This window comes from Urocitellus parryii, chromosome 4 (genome assembly GCF_045843805.1).
Source record: "Urocitellus parryii isolate mUroPar1 chromosome 4, mUroPar1.hap1, whole genome shotgun sequence".
NCBI classification, from domain to species: domain Eukaryota; kingdom Metazoa; phylum Chordata; class Mammalia; order Rodentia; family Sciuridae; genus Urocitellus; species Urocitellus parryii.
Genome location: NC_135534.1, coordinates 209,235,480 through 209,261,563, shown reverse-complemented (window position 1 = coordinate 209,261,563; position 26,084 = coordinate 209,235,480). Strand labels below are relative to the sequence as shown.

The following is a 26,084-nucleotide window of genomic DNA, read 5'->3' as shown; positions in this document are numbered from 1 at the left end:
CTCTGACCCGACCAGGCAGTGGCCACATGCCATCAAAGGGTTAACAAATGTTCAGGTGGACAGAAACGCTAACTGCTGTGAGTTTATCATCACACCCTGAACACCTGGACTCGAATGGTCACCATTCACTCCATTCGTTTGTACGATTAGAATAATAATTAATTTTGAAAACCCAGTAAATGCAGCAATATAATTTCTGTCTTTAAAGAAACCGAAAGGAATAACCCCAGTGGCTCGGGAGGCTGAGGAGGAGGACCATGAGTTCAAAGCCAGCCTCAACCACTTAGCAAGGTCCCGTGCCTAAATAAAATATAAGCAAAGGGCTGGGGATGTGGCTCAGTGATTAAGCAACTCTGGGTTCAATCCCCAGTGCCAAAAAAAACACCCCAAACCCCAAACTAAAGGTTATCTTTACGTCACGATGCACAGTGGGGAATGGGGAGAGACAGGAGGAGGAGCGGGCAGGGTGGGGTGCAGGGGCCTCATCCCAGGACTTCGCTTCCTCCCCTCCCCCAGCAGCTCCCCAGGTGGGGCCTTAGGCAGCTCCACTTACCGAAGAGCCTTTAGCACCTTTGGGACCTGGCGGACCCTGCAGGGAGTAGAGGTCAGGCGTTAGCAGGGGAAGCTGCTCCGGTCCCTGTCCTGCTCAGCCCAGGTCAGCCTGCCCAGCTGGGAAATGACAACTCTGGTGGCCTCCAAGCAAGAGTGGAGAGTGCCTGATGATGTACCATCACCCCACAGCACCCAGAGGCCCGTGGCTAGGGCCTCCACCTTGGGCAAATGGACCAGGGCCTAACCTTCAGACGGGGTGGGTGAGGACAGGCTCAGGGCTGTGGCAGGGCTGGCTCTCCCCCACACCAGGGAGGCCCAGTCTGGGGTGCTCAGGGTGGGTGCCCAGCTCAAGCCTGGCCAGGCTGGCCCTGCCCAAACACTACTTTCCTCACCCTCACCACATGCCTACAGACAGCTTCCACAGCCCCTGGGTGCCCAGCCATAGAGGTAGGCCCCTCCTTGCCTCCCGTCCCCAGTCAGGGCCATCAACCCCACTTCTAAGCCTCTGCCTCCCGGAGCCCAGTGCGGGTTCAACGTGTCAACCCTGGACCCCGTTTCTGTAACTTCCCTGTCACCCCAGCCTCCCTGCTCCCCACAGAACAACCCGGGGACCCCAGGCCCCTCACAGATACACACCGGCAAGCCAGGGGGCCCAGGGGGGCCAATCGGGCCCGAAGGACCAGTGATACCCTGAAAAGAAGCAGAAAGAGCAGTTACGGCCTTCAGACAGGGATGGGCGGAGGAAGCGGGCCCTGACCCGCAGGGCCTCAGGGTCCCCAAGCCCCTGGCTGCCCCTCTGCAGTGCAGGCAGCTGCCCTCTGATGTGGGGGCTGCTGCACCACAAGAGCAGACGTCTCTTCTCGCTGGGCCTGGGTGGGCGTGCCCAGCCCCACTGCCCTGTCCACGCTAGACTGCTCCAGCCCTGTCCCACTGGAATGCAGAATGACCAGTCCAACACTCTGTCACACACTTGGTCTCTCTTGTTGCTCCTGTCCATGGTCCTGTCCCCCAAGTCCCCCTGCCACAACAAGCAGAGGCAGGGCGGGGAGGGCTGGGAGTGCTTTGGGCCCCATGTGTCCCATGCTGTCCAGCCTGTGTGACCTCTGACCATCCCTTCCCATGAAGCTCAGGCCCCGCTGGTGCAGAATGACTTCTCTGCATTGACCACCTGGTGCCGCAGACCCCCCCCTCACTTTCCACCCAATCCCTCTGTCTCCACTTGGAGATCTGTGTCCCAAAGACATCCTGCTGGCATTCGGGCTGCAGCCAGGGTGGTGAAGGTCACAGCCAGCCTCCCCCAGGAGGGCACATGCCTCTCCTGGACCCCTGATGGGGGCTCCTCTTAGGAGTCCATGCCTTGGAGCCTGTACCACAGTGCAGACATCCTCTGTCAGCAGGAGCCACCAAGAGCACCTGGGGGGGACAGGTGGGCACAGAGCAGCCATCCTTTTGGAATGGGGACCCTGAGTGTCTAATTCTCGTGGCCACGTGCCACCATGCACAGAACAACTCTCCTCCACGTCTGTGGTCATGTCCAGGGGACACTGAGTGGTCAGAAGACGGCCAAGGCCATGACAGAACAACGCTGGGCACAAGGCAGGGGTCTCTGAGGAGCTGCCCACATCTGTCACAGGCCCCAGGACGGGTGCAGCTTCATCCCCAGCCTCAAGGGCTCTCGCCACTCCCTGCTGGCCCCCATGTCCTGCCATCCTCTGGACAAGGTGGGGTGGAGGTGAGCAAGGTCCCCAGGTGTGCAGCCTGTCACACAGCTGGGGAAGTGGAGAGGCCCACACTGGAACCAGGACACGCTGCCTTCCCTGGGAGAAGAGCTAGGGCAGCATTTGTGTGCGGTGGCAGTCCCAAAGTCCACCCCTAGCAGGCCTGGAAATGTGGTGGCACAGCCATGCCCAGGGGCACCGAGTCCCCTCCTCTGCCTCTGAGGTGCACGTCACCCTTCCCAGGCCTGGGTCCTTCTCCTCCTGCCCTCCTGTGGCCACGTCCCAGGGGTTCACAAAGGCAGGGGATGAAGCCCCTGGCGAGGGTCTTTACGGTGGCTTGCTGGGGGCTACAAACTCCAGTGAGCTGCAGTGTGTCCAGAGAGCTGGAGTGGTCACCTGGGCAAGGTGGCACGAACACACGTGACTCACTCCCCTCCATGCAGGGACACAGGCTGCAGTCGCAAAGGCTCCTGGGGACGAGCTGGCCACGTGCTCTTGCACATCAGTGGGAGGTGGGAAGGGCAGACTTCTGAGTCCCTCCCACAGCAAGGCCACCAGAGCAGTAAGGGGCACCTGTCTGCAGTCAGGGCAGGGCTGGGGGCCGTGTGCCCAGCTCCCGTGGACCTGGGTGAGCTCAAACCTCACTGTCCCGGTGTGAAAGGCGGGTGACTGAGCCCTGGAGACGATGATGGCCCTCAGCTCTGGGGACAGCAGGGGCTACAGGGAGCTCCACCTCACGCACCTGTTCTCCTTTAGGCCCAGATGAGCCCTGGGGGCCAGGGAGGCCTCGGTCACCCTTTTCACCCTGTTCACCTGGAGGGCCAATGAGTCCGATCAGGCCTGGGTGACCCTGTCAGGAAATAGGCATGAAAGAGCGTATGTGTGTGGTAGCACTACCCAAAGTCCACCCTAGCAGGCCTAGGAATGTGGTGGCACAGCCATGCCCAGGGGCACGAGTCACCGTGTCACCATCAATGTCTGCAGGAGTGGAAATAATTTCAAAAGACACATTGGGTGCCAGGTCTGAGGAGAACCACCCCAAGAGACAGACATGCAGACCCAGACACGGGAATCGGTGACAAAGGGCTTCTCTGAGCAATACGGTGTGGCTCTTCACACACCTTCCAAAAATCCAGAGGAAACACACGCTTTTCCCTACAAAGACCTAAGACTAAACTTGTACCAGAAGCAGAGCTGCAGAGAACTGGATGCTATAATCCCTCGTCACATCTTGAAAGGACAATGGGACAATTCCTGCTCTGTACGTGGGTTTGCTCCCCACGAGCCCCAGGAGAGCCCTGGAAGGGTCCCTCCAGCTTCCACTATGCAGGGCGGGGGGGGGGAGCGGTGAGCTGGTAGCAGATGTGGGGAGAGGAGCGAGCCCGCTGCCTTCTCCAGGTACCGCCGCTGGCGGTGAGCTTGATGTTTGTAAATGAACCTAAGTGGAGGAGGAGGTCACCACCAAGAGCAACGCTGCCCAGCCCAGTGCCACCCCGCAGCACAGGTGTGGATGTGTCCTGAGAGAGCGCCTACTGCCTTGGTCCTGGATGCCCTCCAGCCAGGACCTCTGTGCCCAGCCAGAAGGTTCTGGTCATTCTGCAAGGCAAGGGTCTCTGAGGAGCTATCCACGTCTCCTGGGGCCCCTGAAGGCAGGACAAGCCTTGAAGGCTGTGTGTATCCTTCCTGTTCTCTCCGCAGGCACTCTGGGCCATAGCAGGCCGCAGGGTGTAGACTGAGGCTTGCTGGGCTTGAGCCAGGGCTACTGCTGAAGTCCCTACTCACCTTTTCACCTTTGGGTCCAGAATCTCCCTTGAGGCCAGGAAGTCCTGGAGGACCCTGCAGGAGGAGACAGAGAGATTAGAGTCCTCATCCCAGGGTCTTCTGGTGGCAAATCCCCTACACCCATCCCCACCATACACACTGCAGGGATGTCACTCACCATGGGGCCAGGTGGTCCGTCAGGGCCTGGGGATCCTGGGAGACCTTGTTCACCCTGAAACGGAGACCCCCAGTGTGAGCCGGCACCCCTGGTCCTGCTCTTGGCAACCCTCCTCCCCCTTCCTGGCCTGCCCAGTCCACTCACCACCGGGCCAGGGATCCCACGCAGGCCGTCTGGCCCAGGCTTCCCAGGGGCCCCCTGGGGGCCAATGGGGCCAGTCTTCCCAGGAGGGCCTTCCAAGCCAGCTTCTCCCTGCAGAGGAAGTGGGACTTGGGTGCTCAGCTGCTCCAGGCACCTGGCCCAGGACACCTGCTCAGAAACCCTGGGTGGCCCCCAGATATCCGGGGCTGCCCCCAAGGCTTCCTACCTTCCTCCCAGTGGCTGCCTGGCCAATGCCCACCCCACTAATTTCCTAAGCCAAGTGATTCCATCTCCCGCTGCTCATGCCAATCACTACAGTGGGTCTTGGCAGTTACCTCCCAGCGGGACCAGCACCACTGCTGTCCCACTGGATGACAAGGAGTCTCCCCAAGGGAAGGCCAGTGGTGCCCGCCCAGATCTTGGCCATGAACTCACTCACAGAACAGACCCACTGCCTGGGTACCAGGCCCCATGCTGGGCTCGGTATCCGAGGTCAAGGGCCGCCCATAAGCCTCAGCTCAGGGGTCTCTCGACTCCTGCACCCCTGCCTCATTCCTCTTCCCTTAGACCCGTGGGCAGACAGACCCCAACGCCCAGGCCACCACCCACGGCTCCACCTGGCCTCTCTGCAGCCCAGTCCACCACCTCTGCGTCCCGGTTGTGCCCTCTGGTGTGGGCTCCTTACCTTGGCTCCTTTCTCTCCCTGTCTACCTTCGGGGCCTGCGGGGCCAGGGGGGCCCTGGAACAAGCGAGAGAACACAGGTGGTGAGGTGGGCCCCAGAGGGGGTGGGAGCCCCAGTGAGTCAAGGCTGGGCTGGAGAAAGGGGCCTGAGGCCACTCCTGGGCACAGCCTGGGCACAGGTTCTGATAATGGGTCCCAGTGACTCAGTCCCAGGCTGGAGCTCCGGGTAGACCTGGGGGCACCGCCCTGGTGCTGCGCAGGAGGCTCAGTCTCACAGTCCCCAAGCCACCCAGCAGGTTCAGTGTGCAAAGACGCCCCTCCACTGTGCTGACTTTCCGGAAGGTCTGTCCAGGGGACAGGCATTTTCCAGCTTTGTGGGTGATTTCCTCCCAGATGGTTGGGTCTACTGACTGTGAATGGTTGGCCTGGCCTAACGGAAATGGCCATCATCCAAGAGCAGCGTGAGCCCAGGACCGGCAGGGAGTGAGGGAACGCCCCCAGCCCAGCTTCCTCCTCAGGACTCACCCTCTTTCCTGGAGGGCCGGATGGACCAGGTTCACCAGTGGGGCCCGGGGATCCCTGGGTAGACAAAGGGTAGAGCGTCAGGAGTCGGGGTGGCGGGAGAGGGCGCCCAAGTCAGGGTTGGCCCACAGCTGAGGAGGCACTCGGGTTCCTCTGGTGAGTCTTCATCACCAGCCCAGCTGCCTCCCTCCTCCCAGCCAGCACGGCCAGCCCCAGAGGAGCCCTGCAGCCTCCGCACCCAGCTCTGGCCTCCGAGCACAGCCCCCGATGGGCGCCCAGCACTGTGTGCTGCACTGAGGGGGACTTCCCCAGCTCCTGGGGGTGGCCCCGGGAGCTGCAGGTCGCCCCCGTAGGACTGTGTGGGCATCTCTTTATTCTGGAACAGGGTCCAGCCTTCCCTGAGATGCCCTGGCGGCTCTCGGAGTCCCGCCACAGTCAAGAGTCAGCACCAGGGACCTGGGTTTGGACTTCCAGGAAGGAGCCGAGCCAGTGGCAGAGTCCCCCCAGCACAGGACCCTCCACCAGGGTCGAGCAGTACGGCAGACTTACCGTCTGTCCAGGTTCGCCATCGTCCCCTTTGTCACCAGGTGGACCATCTTGACCCTGAGGGAGAAGCAGGTTCCCCACTGTCACCCGGAAGGAGGTGCCCCAAGATCCTCCGGCTATAGTGCCCCCCGAGTCTCCCTAAACCTGATAAATCCAGTGCCAGCACAGGTGTGCCCCAAAGCAGGGGGCAATCACCTCAGGGAGGGAGCTAGCCTCAAAGAACATCAGAGCAAGCTGGCAGGAGGGGACAGGCTACAGGGACAGGGCTGTGGGGCCGAGAGGCTGTGGGGACAGCAGCCACAGAGGCACAGGGGCTACAGGGATAGGGGCCATGGGGGCAGAGAGGCTGTGGGGACAGGGCTGTGGACACAGGGGCCATGGGGGGACAGGGGCTGTGGAGACAGAGGGGCCGTGGGGACAGGGACTGGAGGGTCTAAGAGACTGGACTTCCTTGAGCACCTACCGCAGGGCCAGGCTCTCCAGGAGGGCCAGGATCTCCAGGAAAACCAACTGGACCCTGAGGAGAAGAGAGAGGCAGGCCCAGGCCATCAGCAGTCAGACCACACCCTGTCCACTGGTCACGGCCTCAGGACCCCACCACCACCACTCAGGAGCTGGGACAGTCCCTACACCTCAGGCACTTTCCACCAGGAGGCCCTTTCGTGCCGTGCCCCAGGAAGCAGCAAGCCCAACCAGGGACAGCAGCCTCCAGCTGTCCAGAGACACATGGGGCAGGCACACTGCCCACACGTCCACCCTGGCAGCTCCAGGCTGAGACCAAAGCCCACACCTCAGACTTCTAGATCAGGGCTCTGAGAAGCCCCTCCTGATGCCAAATCAGGGCAGATGAGAGGATGGGGCGTGTGCCCAGGGCCCAAGGCTAGTGGGTGTGTGTCTCAGCTGCTGCCCCGTCCACGAGGATGAACCTCTAGGCTTCTCGTGCAGGTCTGCTCCAGCTCATCCCCACCCATGTGCCCAGTAGCTGGTGTGGGACCCTCCAAACCTTCAACGGTCACCCCCAGCACACAGCAGTCATGTGGCCCTGTCTGAGCACATGCCCCGCCCCCGCATCAGGGGGCCTGGCAGGGACCGCCCAAGAGGGTACCAGGCACCACAGAATACTCACAGGGCTGCCTTTGGGGCCGTCGTCTCCAGGGGGTCCTTTGGGCCCTGGGGGTCCAGCAGCACCAGAGGGGCCTGCCTCGCCCTTCTCCCCCCTTTCTCCTTTGGGTCCCTGGAAGAAAAATAGCCAGAGTCCGGTTCTCAGAGCTGACTGAGCACTGGCCCAGAATGAGGCACGCGCTGGCCTCCAGGGGCTCCGTGCCTCATCAAATCCCGCAGCCCCTTCCCAGCACCTCTGGGTGGGCCGGAGGAACCCCTGGATTTCTGAGGCTCAGCTCTAGTAGGGGGCTGCTCCTGGACCAGACACCCGGCAGTGGGGACCCCAAGGTTCAGTTCCTGACTCTCAGGCACAGTGGGCAGCAGGAAGGCCAGGAAACCTGGTCCACATTCAGGGTGGCCTCTCAGGACATTCACCTGACCTCAGAAGGCCTGTATATTTTCAGTCTGGTCCCCAATGTCTGGGGTGACAAGTCACCCTCACACTCAAGGCCAAGGTGCCAGAGAAGGCCAGGTAAGCAGCAGCCACTGGTGGTGGGCATCACTGCTGAGGTCCACACACACACACACACACACACACACCCCTAAACACAGGTGTGTGTGCCCCCAACAGGTGCATGCACACACAAGGTCAGGTCCCCAAACGGACCCTCTTTTTAAGTGTGACTCAGCGGCCAGTCAGCAGAGTAGGGCATGACTCCCATTGCATGGTGGGAAGACCTAAGCAGGGATGGAGCTTCCAACCAGCTCCCATGTGGACACTTCCCGCCCTGCCCGGAGCCCACACACTCACCGGGGGGCCCCCTTCTCCTGGAAGGCCAGGCTCACCAGCTTCACCAGGCTCACCCTGGGGAGAGAAGGAGCACGTCAAGAGGACAGCAGCAGTGGTCCCGTGGCCAGCACAGACCATGCACCACCTGCCTGCTGTCTGGCACTGGGACCCGGGCTGGCAGGACAGAGGCCACCATCCCCAGGTGGCTCCCAGGATTGCAGGGGAGGCCAGCAGTGTTAGACACAGGCATGTGATGGACACAGGGAGATGGCGTCCAGGCTACGAGGGATACGGTCAGTGAAGGCTTTCCTGGGCAGGGGCCTCGAGGGATTTGGAGAATAATTATGAGAAGATGGGGGCTGCACAGTAGGTAGGAACCCTGCAGGGCAAGGCAGGGGACAATCACAGGCCACCTTCATAGAGCATCGACAGGGACATGCTGGGAACTGGGGGGCCACACCTCTCAGGGCAGAAGCAGAGGCCACTCCTCTGGGGGGTATTTCTCCCCAACCTTCCTATCATGAACAGGAGCATGATGGACGCTTGCTCCCACCGAGTGGCCTGTATCCAGGAAGCAAGCTCTGGAAAGCGTGGGGGACCTGAAGTGTGCCCTGCCCTCACCTCCAGAGCTCATCCACAGCTCTTAAGACATCGCGAGCCCAGGAGCAGGAGGGGACTTGGCCCTCGATGCACAGCACACACACTATGTGCACACATGAACGCGCACACTCATGGACACACACACATACTCGCGTGCAAATACATGCACAATTGTGGGTCTCAAGGGCCCAGGCTCTAATATCCACCAGACTGAACGACCCAACCAGGTCCTCATGCCTCTGCATACACAGGCACACGCACACGTGCACACACACGGTGGTCCCCCACAGGGTCTCGGAGTTGCCGCCCCAACAGGGGACATCACCTTCTCTCCCACTGCGCCGGGATTTCCTATCCCTCCTGGAGGGCCTTGTGGGCCGTCAGCACCTGGGGCTCCAGAGGGTCCTCGGGGGCCGGGGGGACCAGGAGGGCCCTAGGAGAAGAAGTGGCCATTGAGCCCAGAAAAACAAAAAACCTCCCCAAACACATGCAGCAGCTGGCACGGCTGGCCTGGGTGCCTGGTCACACTTACCATCTGGCCCACATCCCCCGTCTCACCCTTTTCACCTGGAGGTCCCGGCAAACCCTAGAAGAGGGAGCTGCGGTTAGGAGCCACTCTGCTAGTGCACACAGGCGCCCCCAGGGGGCGCCTCCTGGCACCTACACACGAGCACAGCCCCAGTCACCAAGGCCCGGAATTAGCCAGAGGAAATAATTAGAGAAGAATGCAAAGATTTATGGATAGCGGCACGTATGGTGGCATCCCATAAAACCATAAACCTAATGAGCCGGCAGCAGGGAAACGTCGGATAAATTATGTGTCCAGCATATGCTGGGATGCCACACAGTAACTAAAGACTGCTTCCCAAATAAATAAAACGTCACAATATCTAACAGCGTTTGACACGCCCCACGGTCTAGGACGCAGAGCTGGGTATCAACTCTGCATGTGACCTGTGGGTGTGCCTGTTGGACTTTGCAAACACAAGACACAGCCTCCTGCTTGCCCAGGTGAAGGTGAACAGGTACATTTGGGCCGTACTCAGGCGGGTGGCCCTCAGTGCTGGGGACACATGCAGAAGCGGACATCGCTTTCTTTCCTCACAATTGCTCAGCATTTCCCATGACTGTGGACACAGATGCCTTGCTTGGGAGCAGTGGACCTGCTCTGGGAAGTGACAGCACTTCCAATCCCCACCACGGAGCCCGAGTTTCTCCTTTCTTAAGATAACAGGAGGAGTGGGCCCAGCAAGACATAGAGCCCTCCGTAGAGCCCCAGCCCTGAGAAAACCCTGCTTACCTGTAGCCCCACCGGCCCTGGGGGCCCAGGGAAACCTCTCGAGCCTTCATCTCCTTTCTGCCCAAAGAGGCCCTGCTGGCCACGAGGGCCTGGCTCACCATCTGCTCCCTGCAAGGTAAGAATTGAGCATGGTGAGGCTGAGCAGCACTCGAGGGCCAGGGCTTGTGGAGGTCACTAGCCACAGATACTCACGGAGGGGCCTGGCTGTCCAATGGGGCCTTGAGGACCTGTGGGCCCAGGAGGACCCTGTGAGGAACAAACAGAGATCCAGGTTGATGTGCAGATCGCAGACAGGTCGAGAGAGGAGTGAATCTCATCGCAAGCCCAGGTGGACCAGTACAGGGGGCACATGCACACAAGGTCAGTCCCCAAACCGACACTCAGCAGAGGGATGTCCAACATCCAGGCCACAGGCTCTGGAAAGTTGTCCACATTCTCAGTTCCAACATGAGCATGTTATGACAGATGGCAAGGAAGCTGCCACCAGTGTCACACTACAGGCACTCTGCACCCCTCCACATGCGGGGCGGGGGGGGGCTGGGCACTCTGTGCTCCGCAGCATGTGGTGGGGGACAGGCACTCTGCGCCCCTCCGCATGTGGGAGGGGCAGGCACTCTGCACCCCTCAGCATGCGGGGCAGGGTCTGCAGGGCACAGATGCCTCGGGGCAAGCGCCCTGAGCCCACTTTATCTCAAGACCTGTGAACGTGGCCTGCTCACGCTTCAGCAGCGAGACACGCTCATAGGTTCACACACACAGGAGCTTACTGGGAAAAGAGCCATCAGCCTTCCCACGCATGGCCACCACCAAGGGCAGCGCCCGGCACGCTGGCGCATGGCCGTTTCGAGGGGCACCCGCATTCCGCCACAGCGCTTACCTGCTCGCCTTTGTCACCCTTGCTTCCTTTCTGCCCCGGCTCCCCGATCTCTCCCTAGGGCAGAGGGGAAAGAGGATCAGCCCCAGGGACTGGGCCTCCTCTGCTCACCATTATCCCTTTCTCTGGTGACAGCAAGTCAGCTCTCCAAGTGGCCGCGGCTCACATAAGAAGAAACACTTCTGTGGATCAGCACAACTTCCTTTCTAATGTCAGGCTGGGAGGTGCAGGCTTGGGATCTGACTCTGCACAGAATGTCAGTAGACTTGGCAATGGGGACATCACACTGAAGACATCTGCTTTGTTTTAGAATTGGACCACCCACGTGCAACAGATCAGGGGGCAACGCCACTGCTGAGATCCCCAAGAAGGTGTCAATCTTCCCAGTGCTTCTGTTAGGGCAGGGCTGTCTCCGGCACCCTCCAGGCAGAGGTGACAAAGTCAGGGCCATCACCAGAAGTGGTCCAATGGAAAGCCAAGCCAAAGGGCTAAGTCCCACTGCCGTCATTAAATGAGGTATAGATACGAGCTCAGTAAGAGCGCCAGGCCACACAGTGCACTCCTGTTGATGCGGAGCCTGACAATCAAGGAGAGACTCTAAACACAGACATTGAGGAAAACCTCATTCACTCCAGCTCTGCAGAGTCAGAACTTGAAACCAATCAGCAGGGGGCAGGGAGTGTTCCTCTGCCCTGGGCACCGGCAGCTCAGGATCTGGGCTGTGGATTCTACACAGGATTCCAGTTCCCTGAGCACACCAGGCCTTGTCAGGGCCTCTGTGGGCGTCCTCCTCAAAGTCGCCCGCTGCCACCAGACCTCAGTGCAGTGCGGGTGGCTCTGGGGCTGAGCCTCCACCCAGCGTCCTGGCCGGCACCCTCCTCCCACCTCACCTGCCGGCCAGGCTCAGCCAAGGCTCACTCTGCCTTCTCCTTACCTTGTCTCCATCTTCTCCAGGGGGACCCACAGGGCCAGCAGGACCAGGGAGCCCCACGGGTCCCTGGAGACCGTCTCGGCCAGCTGGGCCTTGCGGCCCTTTCTCACCCTAGAGAGGACAGAAGATCCCTGTCACTTGTGGTTTCCTCACAGCAGCATCTACAGCAGCTCCTCACCCCAGAGAGGGAGGCCTGTGGGCCAGATGCGGGTGCTCTGGGTGAGCGGCTGCACGGCAGTCCTAACAGGCCACCAGGGACACGGACGCCTGAGTCTGAGCCCAGGCCTGGGCCACAGACAGCTGCGGAATCACTTCCTTACCCACACACATCCTAGGGAGGCCGACCCGTTACAGACGAGGAAACTGAGGCTGGGGAGCAGCAGAGTTAGCATTCAGACCCAGCCCACCACGTCCTGAGCCTGCGTGACCAGTCCAGCTCTCGAGCAGGAGCCAAGCTTCAGGACCAGCAGGAGGACAGCCTGCACTTCAGCCCCCACCAACTTTATCACTCTTTGGCTTCTTTGTAAACACCCACCTGAGTGCAGGCGCACGCACGCACGCACGCACGCACACGCACACACACACACGTGCAGTCGCTAACATGCATGCACACCCATGAGCCACTCACACACACAGAACACACATGCACACACACAACAAGCTCACAGCTGTGCACGCCTCACAGGACACGCACAATGTGAGGCACAGTTACTACGTGTGTGCACACCGTGTGCTCATGCACACACACGTGTGTGCACACACAGGCATGTTTTAACCTGCAGGTACCCGACATGCACACACACCAGTCCCTGATCCTCCCTGTACACATGACTGATGGCTTTCCTCTCCTGGCCCTTGGTGACTCACATGATCCTCACCAAGCTCTTGCTGTGCTGTTTACCCAGCCACCTCATCTCTTTGAGCGACATGAGTTTTCCCACCCCAGCCAGGACCCCTTTCTTCCAAGAGACACGAATAAAGAGGCGTGAGCCCCGGGGAGGGGACACAAGGAGAGCACGCACACGCGGCTCCATGTGGTTGGCAGGGCGCCTGCTCACTGGCCCACCCACCCCTTCCTGCCTCACCCTTCGCTCCTTACCCCTCATCCTTGGTCCCTGTCAATAAAATGTCCACACCAAAGAAGCCAGAAATGCTGGGGCTGGGGGCCGGCTCCACGGAAGCCTGCCCGGGCAGCCTCTTGGGCAGGCGGTCAGGGGTGCTCCCACCTTCCAGTGACCTTTCCTCCTCTGGGAGCTACCGGGGACTGGTGGGCTTTTCCCTGCTCTGTGAAGCTCTTGCAAGGCTTCTGCTTAAATATTTACTCTCTCAAAACAATGAGCCAAGCCGTCCCCACCAGGGTCTGCGTGTGCTCCACATGCACAGAGGGCCAAAAAGGCTCCTGTTGTTTGGCACAGAATCCAGTTGGAAATGATCAGATGCCGTCAAAGTTACTCATCCCGTGATGAAAGCCTTCTCCAGGGTGCAGATGTCCCCAGTGTGTTTACACAGGGTCCTCCTGCTCAGGGCATGGGACGGACGGCTCTTTCCAGCCCTAAGCACTGAGAGTGGAGCAACAGGAGTCTCCTGGCTTACTCATGTCCCCAGCACACAGGCCTCAGCCATCGAAGATCCCCCAAGCCCAGGCTCCTCCTGAACCAGGAGGGGAAACTGAGAAGGCTGTCTCCGTGGCTGCACAGCTGTGGCAGGAGTCTCCACACAGCTGCCCCCTGGGAAGCTAGGAAGTACTGTGGCCACTGAGGCCCTTCACAGAAACCAAGGTGTGGGGGGCCAGTCCCCTCCCCCTGCTCCCGCGGTTTCTCAGTGGCTACAGAACTCGGTTCACCAAGGGCTCAGCCCACTGTGGGGGCAGAGGAGGCATCTGTCTTCCCCGGAGCCCCACCCTTCTTTGCCAGCTTCCCTCCACCTGTGCTCCCAGGTAAACCAAGGGAGCAGCAGCTTCCAGATATCCATCCTTGTCCTAAAAAGACCAGCTGGGAGGAGGGCCCACGGGAAGGGCTATCCGCTCAGCAGACACTATGGCCCTGCACACACATGGCCCAGGCTGGACGGGACCCCCACAGAGGACACTACCTCTAGCCCGCTCTGTCTGCACAAGCTGGGATGCTCACATGCAGGAGGGGACTGCGCACACACTGCAGGGAACCCTCCTGTGGCACCCGGGGCACGCACACCACTCTGTAGGATGGCACCCCTTCCTGCAAGCCCACAAGGAGGTACCCCGGGGACACCACGGGGGAAGGACAGGCTGGGCCCTGAAGGGAGCCCAGCCACTCCAACGAGAGGCCTCTGATCCGAGGCAGTACTTACAGGAGCCCCTTTCTCTCCAGCTGGCCCGGGAGGACCCTGAGGCCCAGGTCTGCCTGGAATTCCGATGGGCCCAGCAGCACCCGCTGGACCTCTCTCCCCTGGAGATCCCTGGGGAGGGGCAGGAAAAGGGTTTCATTCAAAGGCTCCTGGACCACCCGGCCAAGAGTTCCTAAGGCACTCTCATCACGCCACCCGCCCTCACCAGAGCCTTCGGCTGGAGCAGAGGGACCGTGGGCGAGCACCTGAGGGGCCACCTCGCCAAGCTCTCTAGGACCACAACCTGTCAGGGTGGGATACTAATGCTGGGAGGGACCATCTTGTCCAAGAGGCAGCAGGCAAGTGCCCTGACTGGCAGGCTGGGGACGGGCCTCTGCCTTTGCTGGGGGCTCACCTGGCCTCCGGTGGCCAGCTGCAGCAGGTGTCCTCAGAGTCCAAGAGACCATGCCCATCCAACCCCTGCTGGCCCAGGTAGAGCCACCACAGGTGCGGGGCCTTCTCCTGGCTCCCCAGGGACCCCCTGTCACTCAGGCCACCAGCCTGGGTACGTGGTCCACACCCTTGCCAAAGTCCCTCCGCTCCAGCACCCTCCCAGCTGTCACCTGTGCAACAGGTCTGGAGAAAGGTGACAGGGCAAAGGCTGTGACTCACCGCGGGGCCTGGGGGGCCGGGGGGGCCTTCGCTGCCTTTCAGTCCAAGAGCTCCCTGCAAAGCAGTGGGAAAGTGGGCGAAGGGCACCCAGGGAGAGCCCCCAGGGTGGGCACTGTCCTGCTCCAACCCCACCTGGCCTCGTACTCACCACCGGACCAGGGAGCCCTCGGTCCCCAGGGAAGCCACGCAATCCTGGAGGGCCATCTTTCCCGGGGAGGCCAGCAGGGCCTGGGTCACCCTGAAAACAGAGCAGGGATGAGCTACCCTGGAGCCCCAGACTGCAGCCCTCCCACTGCCGCAGATGCCCAGATCCCTCTCCTGGAATCAGGCAGGGCCTCCACATCAGCGTCCACCTGGAATTTGGACGGTTTGGGGGCTTCCCTGGTCACCAGGCTTTCAGAGGAATCTCTTTCCTTTTGTTTGAATTTTCTGTTTTGTCTTGTGCTGGGGATTCAACCCCGGACCTCGTGTGGCACTCCACCTGTCCAGGCCTGGAAGCTGCTGCCCAGGCTGGCTCCACGTGGACCCAGGGAACAGAGCCACTCTGTGAGGCTGTCCCTGGGCTCCATGGAGGCCCCCATAGTCCTTCAGGGCCACGGGGAACCGAGCAGGAGCTGGGGTCAGCCACCTCTTCTAGTATTGGGGTCTAGTGACAGAAGCGTGCTAAGGGATTTGTGGCTGACACTGTCAGAAGTACTGCCCTAGTGGACTGGCCACGGCCTCAGGACTGAAATCCTATGCTTTCTGAAGAGGCATGTCTGAGCCTGCCCTCTCCCGACAGAGACTACAGCTTGACTTCTTTCAGAATCCTCCCTGAGGTCCACACTTGGGCGCACAAGGATCTTCCCAAGCCATTGGTCAACTGCCCTTGGCCTGCTTTCCAGACTCAGTGAGCTGTGTGTGTCTGGAACAGATACCCTTCCCACCCCACTCCCCGGCCCCGCTGTCTCTCACTCTCTGTCTATGTCTCTCTCTCACTCACACACACGTACATACTTACTCAAGCATATACCCGTGTGTGTGTGTGTGTGTGTGTGTGTGTGTGTGTGTGTGTGTGGTTTTCTCAGTATTGCTATATTTGCACTGCTTTCTATTCTCTAAGCTACTCTTGCATGTGGTCACATAAGGGGCTGGAGAGGTTGTATCTTCTGTGTCCCTTATTGAGAAATTTATTTTCATGCTAACACAGAGGAAGCTACCACCACCAACTTGGGGTACCCCGTGGAGGAGCTAATAAGGGGGACAGTGAGATCCAGCACCAGGAGCGAGGACAGAAACACATTAGTTTTTCGCCTTTTGAGTTTATTTTCAGCCTTTAGCAGTGGGAGACTCGTACAAGGATCTCTTTCTGAAGATTTGTGAAGTACGAGAGCGTTTCATCCATTTTGGGAGCAGGTGGCAGCTGGGGGCAGAGCTCTCAGCAGGCCTGCAGAAGTCTGATGCCCGTGTGCTGCTGCTCTTTATACTCCAGCCCCCAGGAGGCCAGCTCAGGCCCCACTCAAGCCAAGCAAAGCGCGGCTGAGTCCGAGGCTTGGGAGTGCACTGACATGAAGGGCATTTGGGAGATCACCCTTCCATCGGAAAGGAGCAACGGAAACACAAAGTCCTAAATGGCCCCTCAGCAAAGCGCCACTCTGACATGAAGCTTCCAGAAACTCACCTTTGTCCCTTCTTTTCCAGCAAGGCCTGGGAGCCCCTGTTCACCAGGAGGACCAGGGGGCCCAGGATGGCCACGCTCTCCCATTGGACCCGTTTCTCCCGTGGGACCCTAAGGGAGAACCAGTGGGCACCACAGATCAGTTTCCAGGGACCTACAAAGGGGGACCTTCTCTTCCAGAGTCCAAGGACAGTCCTGACTGCACAGGCAAAGACCAATAGCCAACCAACCCTATTCCTCTGCACTTCTTGTTTCAGCCAAAATGCAGTAGACCAAACTGAGCTGGGTGGACACTGCTAAGCAGCCCGCTGCCCGGCCCCAGGCACGGCCAGCACTTCCTCCTGCCCCCAGGCCTCTCGAGAGGCCCAGTGGGCTGCACTTCCAGGATGTAATGGGAAACCAGCCGGGGGACATCCACGTAAGCCCCCGGGGAGAAAAGCCACAGGGCCACAGCGACCGACCCCAGGGCCACGGCAGCAGCAGGCCAGCATCTTATTTCTCGCTACATTACGTGTGAAGTTTCTAGGAAGCAGGCTCCTGCTGCCATATTGCTGCCCAAAGCCACCGTTCTGGCTGGAAGCCACACCTTCATTGATGGGTCCCTACAGGGACCCAAGGTCTGTGGCGCTGGCAGGAGCCAGTGGCAGAATGTGGCTGCCTCAGGCACTCACGGAAGCACAAGTGGGCACAGCCGGCCCTGCACTGGGGAAAGCCGGGCTCCTGGGCTGGCCATGCTTGCTCTACCTGCTGGACCCACGCTGCACACCCAGGAAACCTGGCTCTTTCTCTTGGGGTGTCTTCCTGTGAGGCAAATCTCTGGCTGTTAACATGCACCCCAGGAATTCAGCTCCTCCCTTAGTGGCAAGTACACCTTCAGAATTGGGGAGCTGACGCTGAGCCTTGGTTCTCCTCCCACACAGCTGGGGGACACCCGATACCCAGGACCAGGATGCTGTGTCTCACCTGAGGGCCAACCACACCGGGTGGGCCTGGAGGGCCAGTCTTGCCTTGGAAACCCTGTGGAGAGAGTGGGCAGCTGAGGCCGCAGAAGCGGCCGCCACGCCCACCCCGCCACCACTCCTGAGGACGCCCGCCCGCTCCCACCGGGTCCCCAGTTGGCGGATGCTCCCCTCTTCACGTAAGAGGGCCCATTTCTCTTGCTACACTTCCACGTGGCAATGAAGCCAGAGAAGCTGGTTCTGCACCGGGTTTTTGTGCTGAGAAATAGATTTTAAGCCATCGGTCTTTCTTATGTCACTAAGTGCTCATTTTCTGAGCCGACTCGGGAGCCAGGTCTGGGCTGTTCCTAGTTGATGATTTTGGGGGATTTTCCTGCTCTGGTCATCGATTCCTCTGGCCGGCTCCTGGGTGTGTCTAGGACAGGTAGAGCCTAGCCCTACGGTCTTTGCCATCTGGCAGCGCACATGCGGGATTTTAACTGGATTCAGTGAGCACGTCCCATCTGTGCTGTGCTCGTGCCTAGGTGACGTCCTGGCTGGGCCTGGGGCATCCTCCGTTCTGCCCAACCTCTCCTTTGAAGGAAGAAGCTACCCTGAGACGACGTAAGCTGGATTTCAGGTCACGTCAGCGGACTGAGGCAGGTGTGTTGGGACGTGCTATTCTGCCCCAGGCCTAGAAGGGACACTCTGGATCTGGGAGGGCAGTGGTGGCTGTGAGGTCACAGGGAAGGCTGATGGGTGGGCACACACTACTCTGGGCCTGCTGCCTCCGGGTCAGGACACCTGGCCACAGCACTGGGGTCTCACGCTGAGCCACTGGCCCACAGGGCACAGGGCACATTCAGGTTCTCTACGAGTCCTCAGAGGACTCTCTTCTGGAAGGACAGCTCAGCTGCGGGCAAAGGCTAGAGCACTGCCCGAAGCCTGCGCTTTCCAGGTCAGAAACAAGGGGTGATGGACAGGTCGAGGGGGAAGTGCCCAAGGAGGCAGCGGCCCTGGTGAAGCTGCTGATGCCAACGTTATTGGTAAAGGCAGGGAAGATGTCCTTTTGGGTCTCCAGTCATTTGGGGGACCCTCTATGGCCAACCAGGATGGAATCTGTCTCCAACCCCCTGCTGAGAAGTAGGCTTTCGGGCCAATCAGGAGCAGTGACGGCCACTGTTTTCATTAAAAAGTCAACCCTTCGGGAAGGACTGTGCTCAGGGGCATCTGGACCAACCCACAGGAGACCTGACTGCCCAGGAGGGACACGGGGATGGGCACCCCTGCATCTGAGGAGGTGGCAGGCACTGAGGAGCTCTGGAGAGCACCTCCCCAGCAGAGGCAGCAGCTGAACTGTTTCGCAGGCTCTTTCCAAAACAAGACTGAGGAGGAAGAAGCACACAATGTGCACAACCCTCTACCTCATATCCTGGAAAGGCGTTCAAGAAAATGTGCAGAGCACGGGGGAAATGTTTTAATCTTTCTCGATAAACAAAAAAGCAAAGTCATCTCCACTTCTCAGCCAGCATGGCAGCGCAGACACTGCCAAGGTATGATAAAGAGGTTTCATCGCGCGGCACCAGAGACAAAAGGGATCCTGTCTTTAAAGGCACACACCTGATGTGGCATTCAAAGACCCGTGCCACCCGGGGGCCAGCATCAGCGGGGAGGGACCACCAGAGCACCAGGCACAAGGAAGTTGCAGAGGACAATGTGGCCTTGCTGCCCATCCCTGAGTGCCCTGCTCTCCCTGGTGGGAAAGGCCCCCTCTGCACACTCTGTCCTCCAAGCTGGACAAGGTGGGCATACAGGGACGGCACGCAGCACAGAGACAAGGAGCCATCGGTACGGCAGACCTCCAGCTGCTCAAAGCCTGGAGCCCCGAGGTCGCTGGTGTGGCCAAGGTCACAGGGGAGCCAGGATGTGCCTCCAATGAATGGGGACAGATCTCCGGTGGCTGATGGGGCCAGGAAATGGTCACATTTCTGATTAAGGCTTTTTCTACCAGCTGCAAATGGTGAGCTCTGTCACCCAAGGTGACACAGCCTGAAACAGGGAAGAGCGAGCCACGGGCGAGGCGCCATCGCGCACACAGCCGAGCAACCAGGGGTGGCCAAACGTCCACCCAGGTGGGTGCCAGTCTAGAGACGGGAGGCATCTTCCCGACCCCTGTCCCCTCGACCCCTGTGCCCCCCAGGTGAACATGGCTGGGGTAGTTGCGAGGCCGGCCGCCTTCTCTTCAAGTCTTGCAGCAGGAAGTAACACAAGGCTCCAGAGGCCCATCAGCCTCTGCTCAGGCCCCGATGGTCTGCAGTGTGGCCTCTGACCAGCAACACGCCAGGACCTGTTTCAGGTGTCACGGGGCACCATGTCCCCACAGCCTGACCCCAAGTCAGTGTCAGAGGGCGGGCCCTCGGGACACCTATGGGAGGCTGGCTGGTTTTCCCAAGCCAGCGAGGTCCCCTCACCTGCACTGGGTAGTACCGTACCCACGGGCAGGGCCGTGGACTCCCCACCTGCAGAGGCCAGGCAACAGCCTTGACCCAGCACCCACACACTCACCGTCTCGCCTCTCTGTCCAGGGTGTCCAGGGAGCCCGTCCTTGCCTGGAGGGCCCTGAAGAAAGGAGAGGGGAAGGAAGTTTCATTCCATTCTGAGACCTATGGCCACACAAGCCCACGGAAAGTTCCATTTCACTTTCGTGGTCTCACTCGTGAGATTCCTCTGAGAAAGGTCACTGTCCAAGTCACCAAGGCACCGAAAATAAGCCCCTCAGAGAAGCCTGTCCCAGGTGCCATGGCGGCACCTACCCATCACCTCACTGTAGCCCAAGGGACAAGCAGTTATTCCCGTCCCCAGAGGGCACACGGGCAGGGAAGGCCCATCGACTTCTGGAGGCCCAGCAGGCAGCTGGCCAGGTGGCCTGGGAGCCAGGCCTGTCCAGCTGGAGGAGCTCCTTCCTGAGCACCCCAGCACCAGGCAGCGTCCCCGCTGCTGGACGCCCTTTCACGTTCCGGGGGATGAGGTGGAATACACTGACCGAGCTGGAAGACGAACCGGGGTCCCCAGAAAGCCCTGCTGGAGTCTTCTCCACAGAACCTGTGTGAGCCCCCTTGCAAACGGGGTCCGCCAGGATGACCCAGCCAAGCTGAGGCTGGGCAGGGGCGTGGCCCTAAGCCTGAGGCTGGTGTCCTCAGAACGCAGACCCCAGACAGAACATGCTGGCATTTGGGCGACAGGCCTCCATAATGCTGCTCTCCAGGGAGGTGGGCGTGGCCAGGGGCCACCCACTGGTAGCCTTGGCCCAGGGGCTTGTCACCCTCCTGCCAACCCGGCCAGGGTCTGGTGGTGTCTTCCTACCCCCAACAGGCCCTAAAGGACAGACAAGGGCCCCAGGAAGCCTGCCCAGGTGGGGAGCTCTACTTACCGGAGGGCCCTTTGGTCCAGGGAATCCCGTGGGTCCTTGAGGTCCGTTGGGTCCCTGGGGACAGAGAGTGGCCAGTTTGAAAACAGAAGTCCTCGCCCAGCAGCCCACACCTTCACTGGACTCTGAGCACACCGCTCCTGCAGCCTTCTCCCGATTTATCCCGCTGTGGAAGGCCCAGCCAGGGATGCCAGGGGGCCAGTCGCAAAGCCATGTCCCAGGGCCCTTAGGGGCAAGACGGGGCCCAGGACCCCATTTCCTGTTGTCTCAACGACCTCAAGACCCCAACAGAGCTGAGTCTCTGAGCAACGGAAGGCCTCACCCATCCCCAGCAGGGTCAGGGCACCTCCCCTCCTGGACAGGGGTGCCAGGGGCTCTTGGGGTAGCTACCTTCCCGGAGGGGTTCCCCAGCCATGGGCAGGAAGCTTACCCGCTCACCAGGAGGGCCAGCCGGACCATCACCTCCAGAGTTGCCCTTGGGAAGGAGTCGGGAAGGGAGGGAGAGAGGCGTGGCTATGACGAGGGCTCGGATGGAGACCCTGGCCAGTGACATCACCGAACATGCACATCACACACTGGCTCCTGCCCTGCTCCAGGGTGTCCTGGCCCTTAGCAGAGGGCAGAGCAGCTCGGCACTGACCAACATCTCCCACAGCTCGCCTGTCCCCCGTGCGTGCAGTGGCAGCTGACATCTGCAGGGCTATGACCTTTCCAAAACAGTGTCCCACTCAGCCAAGAAAAACACCCTTGAGGACTGCACACAGGGACCTGCCTCAGGCCCCACCCCACAGGGCACCAGCTGCCTGAGGAGGGGATCCTTCTCATGGTGGAGCAAGAGGTGCACCCAGGGCTCAGCATAAAGGAAGGCCCGTGGCCTCCTGGTCTGCCAGTGCTGCCCCTTGTCACCTGGAAGGCTGATCTCAGCAGGAATCCCCTTTGGAGTTCCTACTGGACAGGGCAAGGACAGCTTGCCATGCTGGGTTCGTCTTCAGAGTCACGCCAGAGTTGCCTCCTAGGCAAGGAGGCTCGGTGTCCACCCACCGAGAAAGAACTTTCTAGTAAAAGTCTCTTTGCAGCCTCAGACCCCTTTTCCACAGAAGAAATAAGGCCTGCTCACCAAAATTGGGTGGGTCTGTGATGGGCCTGGCCTCCAGGGAGCCCTGAGTCCCCACACGTGGGGACTGTCCTATCTCTGTCTGCCTAGGGACCTCGTCCCCTGAGCCACTTAGCCAGGCTGCTGGAGGGAGCTCCTCCTAACACAGGTCCAGGAAAGCTTCCCTCCTTGTCAGGGAAAGGCCACAGACAGCTGCCATGTGTATTCTGTCACCTCAGCCTTGCAACATGGGTTCGTGTAGTCACCAGAGAGGGACAAGGACATACCTTGGGGCCAGGCTTGCCCGTGATGCCCCGTGGGCCTCTTTCACCCCTCGGACCCTGGACAGATGGAGAAAAGAGGGGTAGGTCAGCTCCGATGCCCACAGCCAGAGAGGCCACCTTCCTTGTCCCCTGCCCCAGCCCCACACTCCGTTTCTCCAGGATGGCCCTCAGGCCACAGGGAGGTTACCGTTGGGCCTCGTTGTCCCCGGGGTCCAGGCTTTCCAGGTGTCCCCTAAAAGCAGAGAAGGGGCTGTCAGTCACTCTGCGCACACCCAGCTCTGCTCAGGAGCCCACCCTCCCCGGTATCCAGGGACTGAGTGACTCGGCAGGACCAGGAAGGGCGCGGCCTCCAGCCACCTGACCGTCTTGGTTTGGACAGTTGGGATGGGGGCTTGCCCGAGGGAGGAGGGCATCACCCAGCGCCTGCGCCCTGCACGTGCCCGCTGAGAGCTGGCTCCCGTCCAGCCTGATGGATGTTTACTACTTACCTGTTTCCTCTCCGCAAAGCTCCCCACCTCCCTCCTCCTTCCCTCTCAGTGGGGGGGGGGGGATCATTATTACAAAAAGAGAGAAGGAAGTCAGTCCCTTTCATACATAATTTACTTTTGCTACTGTTAAGAATATTAGCCATTAAATTTTCAGCAGGCTCCGCCGACGAGCAAACTTGCAATTTAACCCATAAATCACAGATCCAGGAGCCGTCGCTGCTCTCAGGATCCAGGCTCCTTTTCCTGTTGCTGTTTTGCATTTTCCAAACCACAGAATGCAAACACAGGGCATCTGTTTCTCAGCAGCGAAGATCTCAAGGCATCCTGCCGCAGGCAGGGTCGGGTCCCTCCCGGGGCCTGCTCTCTGCTCCGCTCGTGGTCTCCTAAGGACAGAGCCCAGGGCAGGGCCATGCTGCCGAGGCCAAGGGACACATTTCTTCTCCCCACCTTCCATCCATCTGCTGCCGGCATCGGCACTGCTTCCGAGTCTCCCATTCGAAACACGTTTAATGAGACCATTTATGAAGATGAGTTAATTATGTTCCTTTTTAACAGTGCACTCTGGTTTCAGGGCTTTAATTCCATGGCTGTGTCCTCTGGCTTCAAATAAATATTTGCATATGAAAATTAGCGAAACATCTGCGTCTTCAATGATGAACACTGTCCCGAGTGGATGTCCTCGATCCACCCGAACACACCCTGCCGTGGGGGCTGTCCTCCGCGGTCAGGCCTCTCCCCTGCCCTCCCTCAACCCAACAGCAGGCCATGACCTGGATCTCGTCCTTAATCTCGCGGCACCTGTGGCTCCCTGACCCAACGGTGTCCGAGGCCCGGGTCTCGGCCACAGCTCCTCTGGACTCAGGCAGCACCGGCTCACCAGCGCTCACTGTAAACCCACCCAAGCCAGGGTTCTGGTCCTGGGGGGAGCCACTGAACACAACGTGACCCCCGGGTCTCCTTCACAAGCTGCCTGTGGGCGCACGTCCTCTTGTTCTTGCTGGGAAGGAACGGACAGTCCCAGAAGTGGCCCTACTGACGATCTCTGCCGGATCCAAGGAACCAAGCCCAGGCAGGAGAAGCCCTGCAGTGGCAGGGGGTGTCCAAAAGGCTGCTCCCCACCCCCTGGTGGGGGCAGGCAATTGATGGGCATCGCTTTGCTTCTGCTGACTTCTGTGCCTGGCTGCAACCAGCTTGACGTCCCTGATGCTCTTCCTGTTTAACCACGCCCCCACTAAGGCCACGGAAGCCAGCCACCAGCTCTGCAGAAGCCAGAACAGAGCTATTCAGGAGGCTCTCGGGTCAGAGGCAGACACACAGAAGCCACAGGCTGTGCAGCACCTCAGCCCTGACCTAGAGGCCACCACCGAGCAGAATATCTGAGCAAAAGAGCCTCCGGGACAACACCACCCCCACAGCTCCCACTCCAGCCCTTTGGTGTCTTCCCCAGCCCCTTCCCCACACTGGGACAGAGCTTCCTGGGAAAGCCTCCCCGTGGACCTGGCCGGCCCTGCAGTGGGTGTCCAGTGGCTGCCTGGGCCCAGCACATACCAGCTTCCTCTGTCTCCTCCCACCTCCCACGGCCCTGACTGGCCCCTCTTCCGTCCCTCCTGCAGGTCAGAGCAGGAGTGTCATCTCCACTGCGAAGGCCCTCAGGTCTCAGAATCGCACTCTGGAGCACTGGGGCACCCAGTGCATCCTTGACCCTCATCGCCCCTGGTCATCCCTGGGTGCCGGTCCTTGGGGGCTTTGCTCTGGGCAGCAGGGGTACATCTTGTGTGATCACCAAGTCCCCAGTGCCCAGCAGTGTCTGCATCTAGCAAGGACTTGATAAACGTGTTAAAGTGAACACACTGCCTCCTCCGAGAGAAGCCGGTGTGACCGTGAGGTCCAGAGGCCAAGGGCAGAGCACGACCCGGAGCTGTGACGGCTCAGGTCACTGAGGCTCTGAACCAGCCAGCACCAAGGGAGGCTTCAGTGCTGAACAAAAGAACACGGGCCCCCCTGCCAGGACAGCTGGCCTCCAGCTCCTGCAAACACGGGGGAGGCCACCCCACCCAGTGGGCCGAGGTACCTGCCATCTTTGTCATCCCCCACACCACCTGTCAAAAAGAAGGCCAGTACTGCAGACCTCTCTCTGCAGCAAGACTCCGCAGGTTTCCTGCGGGACAGCTACATTCTGTGTCCTAGACAGGAGGTGCATGATGGGAAGGCAAAGTGGCAGGGACCCAGCTCCAGGGAGACAGTTACCCTGTGCTCAAAAGCGCTCAAAGAAACAGATGGCCTCCACCTCTTGGCCTGACGTCTGTGTCATGAGCTGTGCCCGGGGCTGGAGCAGCAGTGGATAAAACATCCCTGATCAGGGCTGGACGTCCAGATGCCACACAGAGGCTGCGAGTGGCTCCCACCTGGGCTCAGGCATCGGTGCCTGGAGGTGCCTGGTAGGTCTTGGCATGACTCAGGCTTTCTAGTTTGTCTGGTGGCCCACGATGCTGATGCTATGGACATGGCCAGTGGGGGCCAGCGGGTACCCAGACCAGCGGCCAAACTCACAGGGTCAGTGAGGGAGAGGCTGAGCTATGGGGGGCACGGCCTCAGCTGGCCCCATGTGTCCTCCGTGGAAGGCTGTGGTAAGACCACAACACCAGCAGCTGGTGGTCACGTGCCCTCTCCTTATGGTTCTCATTACTACAGTGTCACGTGGACGGTCCTGGCACGGGGGTCTGCATCCTGCCATGCCAGTGTGTCCTCCCACATTTAGGAGACCCAGGCCACTGTTCGCCATGGCACCTCCACGTGTTCCAGAGGACAGCCTTCCCCAAAGACACCAGTCAGGATGTCCTTAGAAGGAAAGATGACAGGTGACAGACAGGGGGATAAACAGACGGCAGGTGGGAAGACAGGTGAGTAGATGGCAGATGCACAGACAGCAGGTGACAGACAGGTGAACAGATGACAGAGAGGAAGATAGACGACAGGCGAACAGATGATAAACAGAATACAGGTAGACAGTAGATGAAAGAAGGTACAAAGACAGACGATAAACAGATGACAGGTGACAGACGGGTGAGTGACAGGTGCTACAGACAGGTAGATGATACACAGGAGGTGACAGACAGGTGGGCCGGCAGGCAGGTCTGCAGACCGCCGAGGCCTGGACAGAGGCTGTCCCCCCGTGCCAGCCCTGCCCTGCCCAGGAGGGTGCTCACATTTCCCTGTGGCTGAGTGGCAGAGCACACGTGTTCACTGTCACCTGCTCAGCCGCCCTGGTCTTCCTCGGCCTTCGCTGGTACACATTTGCTCCACTCTCCAGGAGCCACACATGGATGGAGCCACAGCCCACAGCTCTGTGCACTGGGACAGCTGGGTGGCAGCAGAGCTGGAGGAGCCTGCTCTGTGGACGCCCCACAGGTGGCTGCTCTGTCCTCGGCATGCCCGTGGACCACGCAGCTCAGAGTCCAAGGGCCAAGATAACCAGGTGGCTCCTGCCTTCCTGACGGGTGATGCCCAGGCACCGTGGCTCCACCA

At 60.1% G+C, this 26,084-nt stretch overlaps 1 protein-coding gene across 2 annotated transcripts in view; it reads right to left on the bottom strand.

Moving 5' to 3' along the window:
• Col5a1 (collagen type V alpha 1 chain) overlaps positions 1-26,084 on the bottom strand; it is a 137,726-nt gene that overhangs the window by 15,066 nt on the left and 96,576 nt on the right. For both annotated transcript variants that reach the window (XM_026395386.2, XM_026395387.2), the window contains exons 33-60: positions 22,259-22,303; positions 22,075-22,128; positions 21,125-21,169; positions 20,698-20,751; positions 19,833-19,886; positions 17,293-17,346; positions 16,333-16,440; positions 14,821-14,910; positions 14,673-14,726; positions 14,025-14,132; positions 11,700-11,807; positions 10,769-10,822; positions 10,084-10,137; positions 9,892-9,999; positions 9,124-9,177; positions 8,917-9,024; positions 8,013-8,066; positions 7,227-7,334; positions 6,564-6,617; positions 6,104-6,157; positions 5,558-5,611; positions 5,036-5,089; positions 4,354-4,461; positions 4,210-4,263; positions 4,053-4,106; positions 3,013-3,120; positions 1,189-1,242; positions 554-589 (exon numbers count right to left, since the gene is read on the bottom strand). In XM_026395386.2, coding sequence (XP_026251171.1) covers positions 554-589; positions 1,189-1,242; positions 3,013-3,120; positions 4,053-4,106; positions 4,210-4,263; positions 4,354-4,461; positions 5,036-5,089; positions 5,558-5,611; positions 6,104-6,157; positions 6,564-6,617; positions 7,227-7,334; positions 8,013-8,066; positions 8,917-9,024; positions 9,124-9,177; positions 9,892-9,999; positions 10,084-10,137; positions 10,769-10,822; positions 11,700-11,807; positions 14,025-14,132; positions 14,673-14,726; positions 14,821-14,910; positions 16,333-16,440; positions 17,293-17,346; positions 19,833-19,886; positions 20,698-20,751; positions 21,125-21,169; positions 22,075-22,128; positions 22,259-22,303 — 1,944 coding nt within the window. The remainder of the gene's footprint in view (positions 1-553; positions 590-1,188; positions 1,243-3,012; positions 3,121-4,052; positions 4,107-4,209; positions 4,264-4,353; positions 4,462-5,035; positions 5,090-5,557; positions 5,612-6,103; positions 6,158-6,563; positions 6,618-7,226; positions 7,335-8,012; positions 8,067-8,916; positions 9,025-9,123; positions 9,178-9,891; positions 10,000-10,083; positions 10,138-10,768; positions 10,823-11,699; positions 11,808-14,024; positions 14,133-14,672; positions 14,727-14,820; positions 14,911-16,332; positions 16,441-17,292; positions 17,347-19,832; positions 19,887-20,697; positions 20,752-21,124; positions 21,170-22,074; positions 22,129-22,258; positions 22,304-26,084) is intronic.